Source organism: Bos indicus, chromosome 22 (genome assembly GCF_029378745.1).
Source record: "Bos indicus isolate NIAB-ARS_2022 breed Sahiwal x Tharparkar chromosome 22, NIAB-ARS_B.indTharparkar_mat_pri_1.0, whole genome shotgun sequence".
Taxonomy (NCBI): domain Eukaryota; kingdom Metazoa; phylum Chordata; class Mammalia; order Artiodactyla; family Bovidae; genus Bos; species Bos indicus.
Window position 1 is genome coordinate 39,158,568 of NC_091781.1, and position 15,551 is coordinate 39,174,118.

Consider the following 15,551-nt stretch of genomic DNA (forward strand, 5'->3'; position numbering starts at 1 on the left):
TCCATGGACAGAGAAGTCTGATGGGCTACCATTCAAGGGGTTGCAAAGAGTTGAACATGACTGAGAGCACGCTCACACATACACACAGTCTGAGAAGTTCAAGTAGCCTCAGTAATACCAACCACAAATCTATCACAGGTTAGATGCAGAAGGGGTTATGACAACCCACCTGAATTCCTAGCAGGGCTGTGCCCAGAAGAGACTTCTGTTTATGCAGAGAAGACACACACACACCATGGGGTCTCCATCTCATAGAAACGGAAGTGGCTGGATATGGGTACATATTTTGTTTGGCATTCACCAAATGTCTACTATGTGCCAAAACCCACACCAGGGGCTTCATTTAACGACTACAGTCTCGATGATGCAGAAGTTGCCATCCTCATTTCACAGATCACAATGCTGTGGTTGAAAAGTTTAGAAATTCCCTAGTAGTCCAGGGGTAGGCCTCAGCGCTTTCAATGCCTAAGGCATAGGTTTGATCCCTGGTCACAGAACTAAGATGCTGTAAGCCACGCGGTGTGGTCAAAAAATAAAATAAAAACAAAAAGTTTAAACAACTACATCACCATCATGCAGTTAAGTGGAAAAGATGAGATTCAAACGCACGTTATTTTTGACTCCACCGAATAAGCTTTAAAAACACTACGCTCTACTGTGATTCATGAAAATAATCAGGGGAAGAAATGCCTGGGAAAACAGTAGGAACAATGAGGAGATTATCATAATACACAGTGTAAACAAAATATTTCAAAATATTTCAGTATCACCCACAATGAGAAACACACTTCATATAATCACCCAATTGTTTGCATGTCTGTGTATGAGCAATGAAAAAACAAGTTCAAAGAAATTATTTACCCTTACTATGTGTGGTACACTTGAATACTTTCTGTTCTGTATTATTCTATTTATTTTAAAAATGCTGGTCAAGACTCACTGAAATGATTTCATGGCACACTACTAGGTCAGAAACCTTAGTATGAAAATTAGTGTCATAACCAATGCTGTAGAATGCCACTTTTATTGTTTCTGAAGTTTGGATAGGAGATTAGGCTTTTCAATTTTTCAAAAATTACATCCCCTTCGAGCCTTTATCCAAGAAAAGACAGGGAGAGGGGTATTAAGAGAGAGAGACAAACAGTAAAGAGAATTGTCCATTCTGTGTCACTCACTAAAAAGGGCAGTGAAATTAACACACTCCACACAAGAGTGGCTCCATCTCAATGACAAAGAAGCTTGCCTCAAAAGGCGGAGGTTAAAGACACATACTGAAGGAGGTTCTGATGTCTCTAATGTTCCTTTGAGTTGTCAGAAAGACATAATTTCCCCATGATGACTCACTGGTAAAAGGAACGCTTGTAAGTGGTCTTTAGGCAAATTGCAAGACTGAAAGACAAGCCATACACCTCCTACTCAGATTACCTTCCCACACAAAAAAAGCACCAGGTCTCCTCTAGGCTACTTGGTTAAGACACCCACTGATCAACACTAAGAAGCCTGGACAGTATTATCTACGGAAGGATGCAATGTTTCACTTCTAGACATGGAACCAACACATGAGCCAGGAAAACTCCTTAATACAAATACAACAAAAAGGAGAGAGTCTGGGAGATCATAAACACACTAACTTGGAAACAGTCTCAATAAAAATTTTAGTTACCATGGGGATTTCTGGAGGGGAACGAGGGGGGAGAAATGAAGTCTCTTTAGAGAAATGACTGATGCGATTTATTAATCTACTTGCAAGTAATGTCAAATTTTAAAGTTGCTCCAAAGAAAACTACCTTTTTTTAAACATCAGCCTCTTAATATGCTGAAGGAACCTGTTCAAAACGCTTCAGGAGTGAAGTAACTTAGATGATAAATGTGTTCTTCAATCTGTGCACCAGTCAAGTAGCAGTAAAATCAGAATAATTCATGCAAAATTTTTCATTATGTTTCTAAACATACTTATTTACATTTTAAATCACACATTAGACAATATGAAATATCTTTCATTTAGACAGGTGTGAACTAGAAAACAGATGCATTCATTAAACATGGAACAATTCGGTGAATTAAAAAAAAATACTCAAAGAACTCTGGTCGAAGTACTCGAGCCATTGTTAACTTACTTGAAAAAATACAGCCATAGCTCCGATTATTCTGTTTTCAGAAATGGCGGTTTGAAAGCTGTCAAAATCATCTGGATTGTAAAAGAAAATCTGCATCTGTAAAAAGAACAATAAAAAACATATTAGGAGAATATACCAGGAAAACCTAGCAGAAGTGGAGAGAATAGTACAGTGTACTCAGATTCCCCAACATAATAAGATTTTGACCAATGTATTCATCTACCCATATTTCTCTTTGCTAAAGTATTTGACAGCAAACCCTAGACATTTTATCATTCTACCCCTACTTCAGTAGATATCAATAAAACACATGTCTTTTCACATAACTATGATGACTTTAGGTCGCACACAAAAATAACACCCAACATCTTATTACCTAATACTCATGCCATGATGAACGGTCCCTACTAAGAAGCCAGATTTTAATGGAGTTAAAACATGTAAGGTAGAAAACCAAGGCTGTGAGATTCAGTCCACATGTTAAAATTTTAAAGGCTTAAATGGACATGTCTTTATAGACAAGTATCATTTTAATGGTAAGAATTTGATGGGGGCTCTCAGCTTTAAGAAATAGCCAATATGGGCTATTTCAGTCAATCCACAAAAATTTAATGGTAATGATGATAATAATACTCTTGATTTTACAGTTTGCAAAATCCATCCCATTCCTGATCTCACTTAATCCATCTAACAATCCCTGTGAAGGCTGGGCAGAAATGACTACACTCAGTTACACATGAAGAAAGCACTTCATAAACTTGATGCTCACTTGGTCAAGTCAAAAACACTGATGAGGGCAAAATCCAGGGACTCTCATCCCAACCTTGAATACCTTCTCTGACGTTTGGCAAGGGCTTCTCATCCTTTAAGGTAAATCAACTTAAAATCATTATACAATTTGAATGCCTGAACATTCCTTGATATCTAATACAATCCAGAGAACAAAAACAGATCACAGAGTATTCTTGAGAGACTACATATGAGATACGAATAAAAGATCTGGGCCCCTAATTCCAGCTTCCTCATTTACTTGCATGTGAGATCTCAGGCAAGGAAGCTAATTTCTAAGCATTATTCCTTATGTACAGAATCACATTCTTACCCTTGGTAAGATGAATGTGGGGCTTAAACATGTCAGTGTAGGATAGTGCGTGCACGATGCCTGGACCTTATAGGTCCACAAAGCACCACCACCATCACATTAACACCCAGCAGGCATCTTCAGATTTCTAACAGCAGTATAATTCCACTGAATCTTCTTGAATCACTCCTCCTCCTTACAGAAAATCAAAACTCCTGCTATCATTGGTTCTCGTCTATGACCTTTATTTTTCCACTTTTCCAAATGACATGATGCTGTTTTCTGAACAACCACACCCCAGATGGAATATGGAGACTTGATGTTAAAGGATAACTACCCAGTGGGAAAAGTGAAGTCAGACAGACTATCTGAAATACAGGTCAAACGCGAAGAGTCCTGCTGACCGAATTCACCCACACGTACAAACAAGCTGACTTTTTTTCCCTGAAGGGTGTGATCAGGGAGCCCAAATCAGGACACTTTCTAGGAAAAGTCAGACACCCAAGTGGACTGGAGGATGGAAGATTCTTTTGGAGATTATTCTTTCTTATGCAGAATTGTTCTCCTTAGATTGTGAATTTCCATTGACGCTAGCACCACCCACTTACAAATGTGTTACCTTTATGTCTGGACAGCTACAGATATCATGAATTTACTCTGAGAAAAATGCATTCAATGAGGTGCAGATTAAAATAGTTGAATATGGGGTGAAAATTGCTCTGGTGACAATGAGACTAACCCAAGAAAGAAACTCTGCACAAGTATATTCAGAAAATTACACTTCACTTTCCTTTTAAAACTCAGACCCTCAGATGAAGCAAGTTCACACAGGTTTTATTATTCTTCAGTCCAGGAGCAGGGGCGGCATTGTTTAATGCATCACCTGAATAGTGTGTGATACAAAATACTTTCAAACCTCTTCAAGGGCATTTTCATTTACAACTGGGTGAGGAAATTCATTTTTAGAAAATGTCTTTGAATCATGGCTCCACCCATCAGGATAATAAAATGTCTCATAAAGAGAACAGCAGCCATAGGTCTGAAATATCAATTTCCCTTGCCATCGGTATCTTTCTCAAGTTGTAGTCTACTGAATTTTGTTAACTTTTAAAGATAATCTTAAATGTGAAAGTAAGTAGATGGAGTTTTGCTGAGGGATTGGACTTTAAATTATTTTGTGTTACCACTGACGAGACAAATCCAGGCATAGTCTGGAAACTTATTTTACAAAAACATTTTGGGAACGGTCATGGTAGCTACTGAGCATTTTGAGTAGCCCATCCATTTTCTACATCTGTTTTGCAAGTGCCATGTTCGGAGCATTCCTTCAGCCTTCGCCAAAGTGTGTTCTTTCTAATCATGTGAACTAAAGTGATACTGACTGCGTAGAAATCCTCCTTCTGAAGAAACGTGGTGAACAGAAGCTGAAGAAAAGATCTGAGAAACTGGGCAATAAAGAAATCTATTAAGTGTTCCCTATATCCTTTGCCTGGACCACCAATTATTTATATTTTACCTTATTTGCATGTTTCCTCTCTCCCCACAAACATTTCCCTTGATTCATTTAATAATAAGTGGGAGAAAATATGCCCCTTTACCAATACATACTTAAGTGTACTGTTTCTAAGAATAAGACTATTCTTTTATACATCCACAGTAAAGTTATTAAAATTAGCAAGTTTTACTTTGATATAATACTGTTAATCATATTCACAGTCCATTTTCAACTTTTGGCAAGTGCCCAAATAAAGTCCATTATAGATCACTATTTGTATCTTGGTCCCAGAATCTAATAGAGGACCAAATTTTGCATTCAGTTGCCACGTCTCTTTATAATGACCCCTCCGACCCCCAACTTCCATTTGGGACAGTTACTTAGCCTTTTTCTTTTTTTGGTAGTTTGAAGGGTGCAGGCCAGTTATTAAGTAGAAATGGGGTCAGTTTCATGGTTTCTCATGATTAGATTCAAGCTGAGTCATATGTAAATGTACCACAATAAAGCATAAGGTAGTAAATGGTTCAGGGCCATGTGAGGCATATATTAAATGAATATAGAATAATACAGGGAACGGACCGGGTCAGGGGGAGATTTTGCTGAAGTTGGACTTCCTATTTTCTAATGTTGTAGCTGTTTGTTTAAATCAGCTCTCATATCCCTGCTGTAATGGCAGCAAGAGGAAATGATTCCAATGCAAGAGTGGGAGACTGAACAGAACTTTCCTTGGTGATTCAGAAAGCTCTACATCTTAATTTCTTCTCAGAACACGTATTTCTCCAATGTGCACCCCTCCCACATACATGAACCAAGAAAAATTCATGATGAATTAAGGAAATGGCATGCAGACAGCCCAGAGGACAAGCAATATACTGGCAGATTCATCAGACACTTCCAGGATACTGCTGTTCATCTTTAACAGAACAGAAGAACACACAGGAGAAGCTACAGGAAAAGAACAAATGAGACATAAAGACGATGAGATAAAGATGGTGATGAAAAGGGCAACAGCAAGATTAAAAGTCACCGAGGAGGCAGCACATAACAGGACTGAAGAGGTGAAATGTACTTTTCTGATCGTGTTTGGGGCTACCATGTAGTCAACCAGTTGAGAACACAGTAGTGGACAAAAAAGTCACCCAAGGATAAAAATGTGTAGTAAAGACAAAGAAAAAATCCAAACACAGTTAATGATCTGCTGGTTCTACTTGTTGGATGATTTGCAAATGATGATGTCACAAAGTTTAGGATAACAAGTTCTTACTCTAACTTTATTTTTAGATTATGCTGTACCTTAACGACTGAACAGCCAGATCACACACATTCAACGATTCCTTCATTCTGCCACTGCCATCAGACAGGAAGACTGATGAGGGCAGGAAGGCCACCTACTTAGTTAAAAACTTTGTCTTGAACAGTGCTGTTCTTATAAATACCATTAACTCATTCGTGGAATGAATAAAATGAGTGGGGGCTCTGGATGACTGGAAGCAAGGCCAGTCGAATGATAAAGTCGCAATCATTACACTGAGGTTCTTGTTATTTCCAGGAATAAATTATACAGTGAGATGAGTAGCAAAGAGAGATAAGGATATTAAGAGAATGAATGGACTTAAAACTGCTGGAGAAAATGTTCAAGAAGGTGCAAATATAACCCAAAATCATTATGAAATGACTACGTGGAACCAGGAATGGTTCTGCTAAACACCGGCAACATTCCTTTCTCTTTAATCTGCAAGGCATTTCAAACTGTTCTCTACCCAAGCAACTCTAGCCTGAAATTTTAATGATCCAACAAAAGAAAATCTAGTCACCTAAAGTGTGGAGAAAAATTATAAATACCCACATACCCACCATGTATACTATATAAGTAATACTCTGAATTCAGAACTATAATATAGGTGTTTTCTTTTGTATCAATCAACAGTCTTTACTCCCAGTTACTTTTTTTTAAAGCATCATGATCATATTTTTATCCCCTGTGAGGGTTAATTTAATGTGTCGACTTTGCCCTGGCTATGCTGCCCACTTGTTTGGTCCGACAGTATTCCACGTGTTGCTGTGAAGGTATTGTTTTAAATGTGATTACTATTTATATCACTAGACTCTCCATGGGAGCCACATCCAATCATTTGAAACCTGGAGGAAGAGGTAGGAATTCTGCCTCCAGAATGCAACAGAGAAATTCTGACCGAGTTTCCAGCCTTCAGTCCTCAGCCTGCAATATCAACTCTTCAACACAACTCTTCATCAAGGCTGAAATTTCCAGCCTGCTCTGCGTATTTCATACTTGCCCAACTCCGCAACTGAGGCACAAGCACTTCCTTAAAATCTCAGTCTGCCTCTCTCATACTGGTCTCATTTCTCTGGCGAACTCTCACTAATAGAACCCTAACTGTCACTACTAGTCTTAAGCAAAATGTATCCGGATATATCTATATGTCTCTGTGCTTCACCTTATAAAACTGTTCTGTAACTTCATTCCTTTCTGAGTTTCTTTGAGCTCTGAGGTTTATCCTCTTCATTCGTCTCTTTCTGATAAGGTTCTCCCCTGGAGAATGCGGGCCTTATTACAACCCAGCTCAAACTCTTGCGACCCACAGAAAAACATCCATGAAACTGACAGACAGCACAACTGGGTAATATAAAGTGAAGACCAACCGACACGGGCCACAGAACCAGACCTGATTTGTTTACAGAAGACGCCTGAGGCCTCTAAGGCTCAGTGTTCCCTTCTGTCAAACAGAGGTAATACTCACCTCATGGGACAGCTGTAATAAAGAAACACTACTCGCCTGCTTGGGAAAAGTAAGAAGAAACTCCATAGCCCTCAGTTTTTATTACTACGTGTCTTTATTACTTTCTTTAGACCAGGACAGAGATGCAAATTCAGGTGAAAATAAATTGTTTCCACGGACCAGCCAACAATCCCAATGAGTCATGCCACAAGGCAAAGAAACCTGTGTGTGGGCTTCACACAGCCTTCATTTGAAGAATATTTTTAGAAGAAACTTGACCCAAAGAATAGATGGCATTCAACATCTTTACAGGCAAGGCAGCATTTAAATAAACATTCTGAAGCATTTGCTTTATAAAATATCATTAACCATGGAGTGCATCAATCCTTAATTATTTCCCCTTTTCTCCCCTGCCCTGTAATATGGAATTATCTTCAACTATAAACAGCAGGAATCCAAATTTTTGGAAAAGAATCCCATGTGTACTGCAGCACCATGACTCCTATACAATTGGGGATCAAGGAATCCCTTTCAAAAGTCTCTTGTGTGGAACTTGTTTATGCCATTGTCTCTTTATTAGTTTTTTTTTTAAATTTCTGCATCTGATGAGTCAAATAAACATTTAACTTTTTCGGCTGTTTCCTGGTAGGGAAAAGTTCAGGCTCTTGCTTCCATCAGCGAAGGATTTACTATGGTGATTCGTGAGCTATTTCTTAAAAGTTCAGCGTTAAGTTTGGACACAAATGAGGTAGGTTAAGCATCTGGCTACAGTTGGTCCCTTATCATGGACTCCAGAAAGTTGTAGATCTCCCATTTTATAGCTGTGTGACCCAGATGAAGTTAGTCACCTTCTCTGAGTCTTAGCAGCTTAGCAGGAAACTGAGGATCAGAAACAAGTCATTGGGCTACATTGAGGATTAAATAAAATAAGTAAAGTGCTTCCTACAATAGCTGACATATAATAGGCCCCCTAATGAATTATTTGCCTTTAAAAATTACTTAATGGGGGGAAAAAGGAAAGGAAAAAACCCAAATACATTAGTGCACGGGTTGTTTTCAATAACCCCAAATTGGGCATCACCCAGATGCCAGTCGATAATGGACTACCTAATAGAACACACGACACTGGGACGTGAGAGTATGAACGCACCTCACAAATGCAAACCATGCTCAGACAAATAAACCCGATTTTTTTTTTCCTTTTACCAGAAAGGATATACTCTGTGATCCTGCTACAATGAAGTACAAAATCAGGAAAAACTCTTGCAGTTACAAGCCAACACCTGGTGGGTGGTAACTGTAAGAGGGGTCCTGGGGAGAAGCTGGTGAGAAGGTGCTTTTTCTTTATCTGGGGCCTGGTTCCAAGAGCGTGAAAATTCATTCAGCTGCACACTGATCATCTGTGAATTTCTCTATATATATAAATATTTCAACAATAAAGAAATACAATTAGGGACCTCCCTGGGGGTTCCAGTGGCTATGACTTCACCTTCCAATGCAGGGGGTACAGGATTGATCCCTGGTTGGGAAGCTAAGATCCCACAAACCTTGCAGCCAAAAAAACAAAACATAAAACAGAAGTAATACTGTAATGAATCCAATAAAGATTTCAAAAAAAGTGGTCCACATTAAAGAAAGAAAAATAAAATTAGTGAAATAGCTGTAATTTTCCAACTGGGATAAACAAAATATAGTCTTCTCCTATAATAAAGGAGCAGGGTGACATTGTTTCCCTGTTCTGTACCCATTCCATACAACAGAGGCTGATCCCAACTGGGGGGTATGGCCACAGAGAACTGATTTGCTTCAAAGAGCAAATTAGGGTAGATGACAGGAGGTGTATGCAGAATCACACCTGCCTAGGACCAAATAACAGTGACATGGGCCCAGCTCTGCTTCTTTCCACCCTTCCGCTTGAGGCAGACGCTGCAAAATGAAGCCAAGAGGCAGCAGCAGAGGGCTGCTTAAACGTATCGTATCCAACTCTTTACACTACATGAATTCATCCCTTCAATCCTTGGCATATATGGAGGGTGAGTGAGTGACTGAAAGTTGCTCAGTCATGTCCAACTCTTTGTGACTCCATGGACTATACGTAACAGTCCATAGAATTCTCCAGGCCACAATACTGGAGTGGGTAGCCTTTCCTTTCTCCAGGGGATCTTTCCAACCCAGGGATCAAACCCATGTCTCCAACACTGCAGGTGGATTCTTTACCAGCTGAGCCACAGGGAAAGTGGTATTATTCTCCCCATTTTTAACAAAAGGAAATTCAGGCTGAGATATTATGTCTTCTCTGTGAAAAAATAAAGCCAGGATTCAAACCCAGAGCCCACACTTTAAAAATCTTCTTGGTAGATCATCCTGATAGAATTCCCATAAGCCATGAGCACAACCTATCATCTATTGTTAGGATCTTGGTACAAAGCTTCTAGGGTAGTATTCTCAAACAGGCTGATTTCTGGACCCCCGGGGACATCTGTCGATGTCTGAAGACATCTGTGGTTGGTGTCACTTGGGGTCAGATGCTACTGCTGGCATATACTGGGTAGAGGCCAGCGAGGTTTCTAAACCCTCTACAATGCATAGGATACTCCTTGCCAAAGCAACTAATTATCTAGCCTAAAATGTCAATGGCGCTGAGGTGCACAAATCATGTCTACACCCACTGCCACAGGAAGTCTAGTCAATGACTACAGGAAAGCTCTTTGATTTTCTTTCTCCTTTCTACTACTGACCTTACAGGGAGGAGGAACAAGTCTGCTGTAATGGGGCTCAAAGATTGCAGGGTCCTGCCCTAACCCATAAACCAGTAACTGAAGATCTCTTTCACCTATTGGTGAAAGTGACTGTAATAACCTTCTTTTCTCTTAAAACAACCTATCCTTGCTTGCTATTTTGTACCTGAGCCTGGTTCTGAAATGCAGTGGAGCTTAACGCCCTGGACATAGTGGAGGGGGTGGGGAGCCCGAGGTGAATCTGGAACTCATTTGTATTTCAAAAACAGGAAAATAACCACCTCAGTGTTTGTGCTCTTTGTAATGTGAAACTTTTTAGAAATTGCTTTGTACTTGGGAGTAACAGCCACATGATTCACCATGAAATGAAGTCTGGAAAATCATTTTGGATAAATGGACCTATAAATTCAATAGAATTTCCATGACAACATAGACTGCAACACTCAACCACAAATAAAAGGTTATAAATCATTCAAAACCAACGAGGAATCAGCAATATGTCTCCCATTTTGAAATACAAGAAACCTGAAATACAGTTTATTTGTTACTGACTCACCCCAAATTCCCACTATGGTTCTTTCCTCATTTCTGATACTGTACTTTCTACCCCCCAATAGGTTCTGGGGAAATGATGATGCCGTGAATCTGCAATCGAGCTAAATAAAATTAACACAGGCTCTCTTTCTCCCAGCGAAAAGTCTGCCAGAAAGCTTCTACACAAAGAGAAGCTGTGCACTTTTACCCAGAAAACTGCATTTTGCCCTTTGCAGCTAAATGTTGCCAAATTAAGCTCTCCCTAAGAAACAGGTTTATGCAAAACATGTCTGAGAACGGACGTGTGAGACAATATGGATGCTTTCCAAAGCTTTTTAGACTTCTATAAATCAAAACCTCACCCTCTTATGTTCTAAGGGTAATCTGCACAGAAGGCATTTTTTAGATTAGCTGGGTCAATCCAACTAGAACATCTGTTCCTTAAAACAGCTCTCTTCTTCTCAGATCTTCTGTTTAATTTTAGTGAAGGGTGGCTCTAGCGGTAAAGGATCCACCTGCCAATGCAGGAGATTTTAAGAGTCCCGAGTTTGATTGCTGGATTGGGAAGATCCCCTGGAGGAGGGGACGGTAACCCACTCCAGTATTCTTGCCTGGAGAGTCCCACGGACAAGAGGAGCCTGGCGGGCTACTGTCCACAGGGTCACAAAGAGTCGGACATGACTGAGCGCCTGAGCACAGGACATGAGGTGCCCTTACAATGGACTCTCCCAGGTCCGACGTGCTGGGACCTCTCCCACTGGGCAGTACTGGCCCCGGGACCAAGCACGCAGTAGTTACTCATTAAATGACTGTGGAATAAATGGAAGGAGGTTATTTCTTGCACAGGAGGAAATGCACTGCCTTGCTCTATTCAAACTCTTTCTGATTTTTAAGTCTCCCTTATAGACAACAGCTTTGGGTAGATAACTGGTGGAGGGGGGACGAATTTATGGAGCTATAAACTGGGGTTCTGCACATCCCTTGGAATACTGCCAAGGGTTGTATGTGTGTGCCCTGGACACTGCCTACCTCTTTTCACCAGATAAACTCTTATGGTTATACCTATTACCACATTTTCAGTCCTGATGCCACATGGACAATGGCTTTTATCAAAATCTTCATAGGTCCTACAAGCCAGAAAGGCTAAGAATCACTGATAAAAAAAATATATAAATATGCTTCTATGAGCACAAAATCTTTTCTATAAGACAGATCCCTAGAAGTGGTTCAAATTTTCGCCTGAAAAGGGTACACACCTTTTATATTCTAGCAGTAATGGAAAAGAATACCATCTCCCCACACCACTGCTAACACTGGATTGGCAGATCCTTATTTTTTACACATTGGGTGAACATTCCTGTTTGCATTTTTTAATTTTCCTGATAATCAGTAAAGATGAGAATCTTAATTCATTTTTTTCTAGTGATTTTCCTTTTTATGATTTAAGGAGGCTCTCAACTAAGAAAATTTAAGATTTGCCAGAAGTGTAGCAAATACAAAGGCAGACAGATAAGTACATATCTGTCCCATATACATCGGGAAAAAAAATTCACATGCATTATAAATAGAAGAACTGATAAGATAAATAATGGGGTGGAGAAAAGAAATTCGCAAGTAGGCACTGACATTTAAACTTCTTGAAGATGTATTAGTAATGAAGGAAGTCAAGATGCAGGGTATATACACATTTGATTTTTAAAAAGTCTCACAACAAAATATTTGTTGTGTATCTATCTGCATCAGTGAATCCTAAAGGCAATCAACCCTGAATATTCACTGGAAAGACTGATGCTGAAGCTCCAATACTTTGGCTACCTGATGCGAGGAGCTGACTCAAAAGAAAAGACCTTGATGCTGGGAAAGATTGAAGGCAGGAGGAGAAGGGGACAACAGAGGATGAGATGGTTGGATGGCATCACTGACTCAATGGACATGAGCCTGAGCAAGCTCTGGGAGATGGTGAAGGGGAGGGGACCCTGGCGTGCTATATCCCCCGGGGTCACAAAGAGTCTGACACAACTTAGCAACTGAACAATAACAAAAGCATCTGCACAGATATACAAAAGTAAGGAAAGAAAAGGCTCTGGAAAGTAACACCAACTAGTAAGTGGTTTTCTCTAGAGAGGGGACTTGGATTGGTTTGGGGCCAAGGAAGGTAGTTTGTTCTATTTCAATGGTTTAAAATACTTGCTGGCTCTAAATAATAGTTTCTCTGTGTTGTGGGGGTTGGAAGGATTCCTTAGAATGAGGGAAAGGAAAGGGAAAAATCGAAAAATAAAAGAACAAAATCAAAATCCCCATCACTACTGCACAGGGAGAAGGTGAAGCTAATGGATTCATTTGGGGGACCAAACTCAGAAAATCTGTGTTATCAGCAAAGTGCTCTAAAGGAATGAATCCATCAGCCCCTAGCGACAGAGAGCACAGCGTCACACAGGCTATGATCTTGCTCTATTCCTGACTTCACTCTGACACTATCCACTCTTCATTTATTTCTGCCTGCAGTGAAACACGACTATTCAAGTTCAGTAACACTCCAAAGGAGGAAGGGGGAAAAAAAAAAAAAGATAGAGCTACTGTTTCTGACCTACACAGACTATTCAATTCACTTAACACAGCTGCTCTGTTGAAAAGTACATTTATTTAGACTAATACTTTCCCACCTACCTGGCCATTAAATTACAGTGTGCACACCTAGTAAACACAAAGTACTAATGCTCACAGACTGTATATTTGGTCAGGAAAACACCAGCAAATTAAGGAGGAAAGCAAGGCTGCCCAAAGCTGGGCAAAGCACTGGCTCTGCTGATGGACTGAGTACAGCCTGAAAGCAGTGATTTAGGGAGAAGCTTTTAGGAAATGGTTGAAGGTGGCGGTGAGGACAGAGTTCTGCCACCAACAGTGCTTTGATCGTCGTTCATAATATCCTTGCTGAATGATCCTCCTTTCTGTGAATTCCCCAGAGTATGATTTTGAATTTCAAAATCTTATAATCAGAGCAACCACATGAGAGAGAAACACAGATATGATTAGAACATCTAAGTTCCAGTTCAAGCTCTGCCTCATCTTGTCTTAAAATCGGAGGCAAGTCAATTAATATTTTCTAGATCCCAGTTTCTAAATATGAACAACAGATATGATGTTATTAGGTTAATTTCAATGATGATGACTTAAAAAGAGGTTTGATGACTGACTACAAATGTACAGGTTTGATGTTATGATTAAATACCACAAAACCTATGGATGATATTAAAATCCTCTTCCTCAGTATTACTATGGCTATGATAATTATTACATGAAAATCCTTTTAAAAAATACATGTCTCTGTTCAGCTCGCTATGTAGTACTAAATTCACTGACTATGATTTTAGAGCCAAGTCCTCTATTGATTAGGTTTTCTCATTTCCCATTCTGTTCCATACTCCTTCCCCCTCCCAACATATTTTTATGAAGAAGTTTCGAACATAAGAGAAAAGTTGAAGAATATTACTGTGAACGCCTATATACCGCAAACTAGATTCTAACATTAATATTCTAAGAAACTTGCTCTATCAAATAACAACCGGTTCCTCTATCCAGACATTTGATCAGGTACTGCATTTTAAAGGGAAAAAAAAAAAAAAATTAGCACTTTCAGGCAGTCAACTAGTTACCTCAATATTAAGAGAAAGCCAGGCAATGCTTTCCAGGCTTTGGGTTCAAGCCAGGGAATGTCTTGCTGGTTTGCAAGGGGGTTAATAACTCCATTAATGAGAACATCTTGAGATTCTGATAGCTATATCTCTGCAGGGAACTGTTCATAATTTGGAATAAAGACAGAGTTTAAAGGATGGGACAAAAACAACAAAATATCAAAGCTATGTCTTGAAGAAGCCAAGAGTCTACAGGAGACAGTGTTAGTCAATAATCATGTTATTGATTGGCTCCATTCATGCCCCACTCTGATGAGCTAATACCAGAACACATCCAGACAGAGTATACACTAAGTGTAACCATGCCTCAACGCTTGTTTCACTTGTCTTGAATTTATAACACGTAACGTAACAGTGAACACACCCAGCAGTCTATCCAGAAAGCTTGATTCATTATCTCCATATCTGAGATTCAGTCACCGACTAGAGTCTTCCCCACAGAACTTCAGCCCAAAATCTTAATGAAGAAGGTACTTTGAAATCAAAAGGAGCTTAAAATTGGCTGTCTTAGTTGGGATTCAAGCAGTGTTGTGTATGTTCCTAGGGAGATTCATGGAGTTCATGAAGCCTGATTTATAATAGCAAAATACTTGGTGCTGTGAAAACTGGACAGCTTCATGTAAAAGAAAGAAATGAGAACACTACCTAACACCATACACAAAAATAAACTCAAAGTGGATCAAAGACTTAAAGGTAAGACGGGACACTATAAAACTCTTAGAGGGAACATAAGAAAAACATTCTTTGACATAACACACAGGAAGATCTTTTTTGACCCATCTCCTACAGTACTGAAAATAAAAACAAAAATAATCAAATGGGACCCAATTAAACTGAAAAGCTTCTGCACAGCAAAGGAAACCATACATAAGAAGAAAAGACAACCCTCAGAATGGAAAAATAAAAAATCTGGAAACAAAGCAATTGACAGAGATGGACAAAAATATATATCTCCAAAATATACAAACAGTTCATGCAGCTCAGTATCAAAAAAAAAACAAACAAGGTAATCAAAAAAATGGGTGGCAAATAAGACAAGACACTTCTCCAAAGAAGACGTAAAGATGGCCAACAAAAACATGAAAAGATGTTCAACACCATTCATTATTAGAGAAACGCAAACCAAAACTACAATGAGGTATCATCTCACACCAGT

At 39.4% G+C, this 15,551-nt stretch overlaps 1 protein-coding gene across 5 annotated transcripts in view; it reads right to left on the reverse strand.

Annotated features, from left to right (window-relative positions):
- PTPRG (protein tyrosine phosphatase receptor type G) overlaps nucleotides 1–15,551 on the reverse strand; it is a 773,938-nt gene that overhangs the window by 236,165 nt on the left and 522,222 nt on the right. For all 5 annotated transcript variants that reach the window (XM_070777123.1, XM_070777125.1, XM_070777122.1 and 2 more), the window contains exon 5: nucleotides 2,118–2,213. In XM_070777123.1, the coding sequence (XP_070633224.1) occupies nucleotides 2,118–2,213 (96 nt within the window). The remainder of the gene's footprint in view (nucleotides 1–2,117; nucleotides 2,214–15,551) is intronic.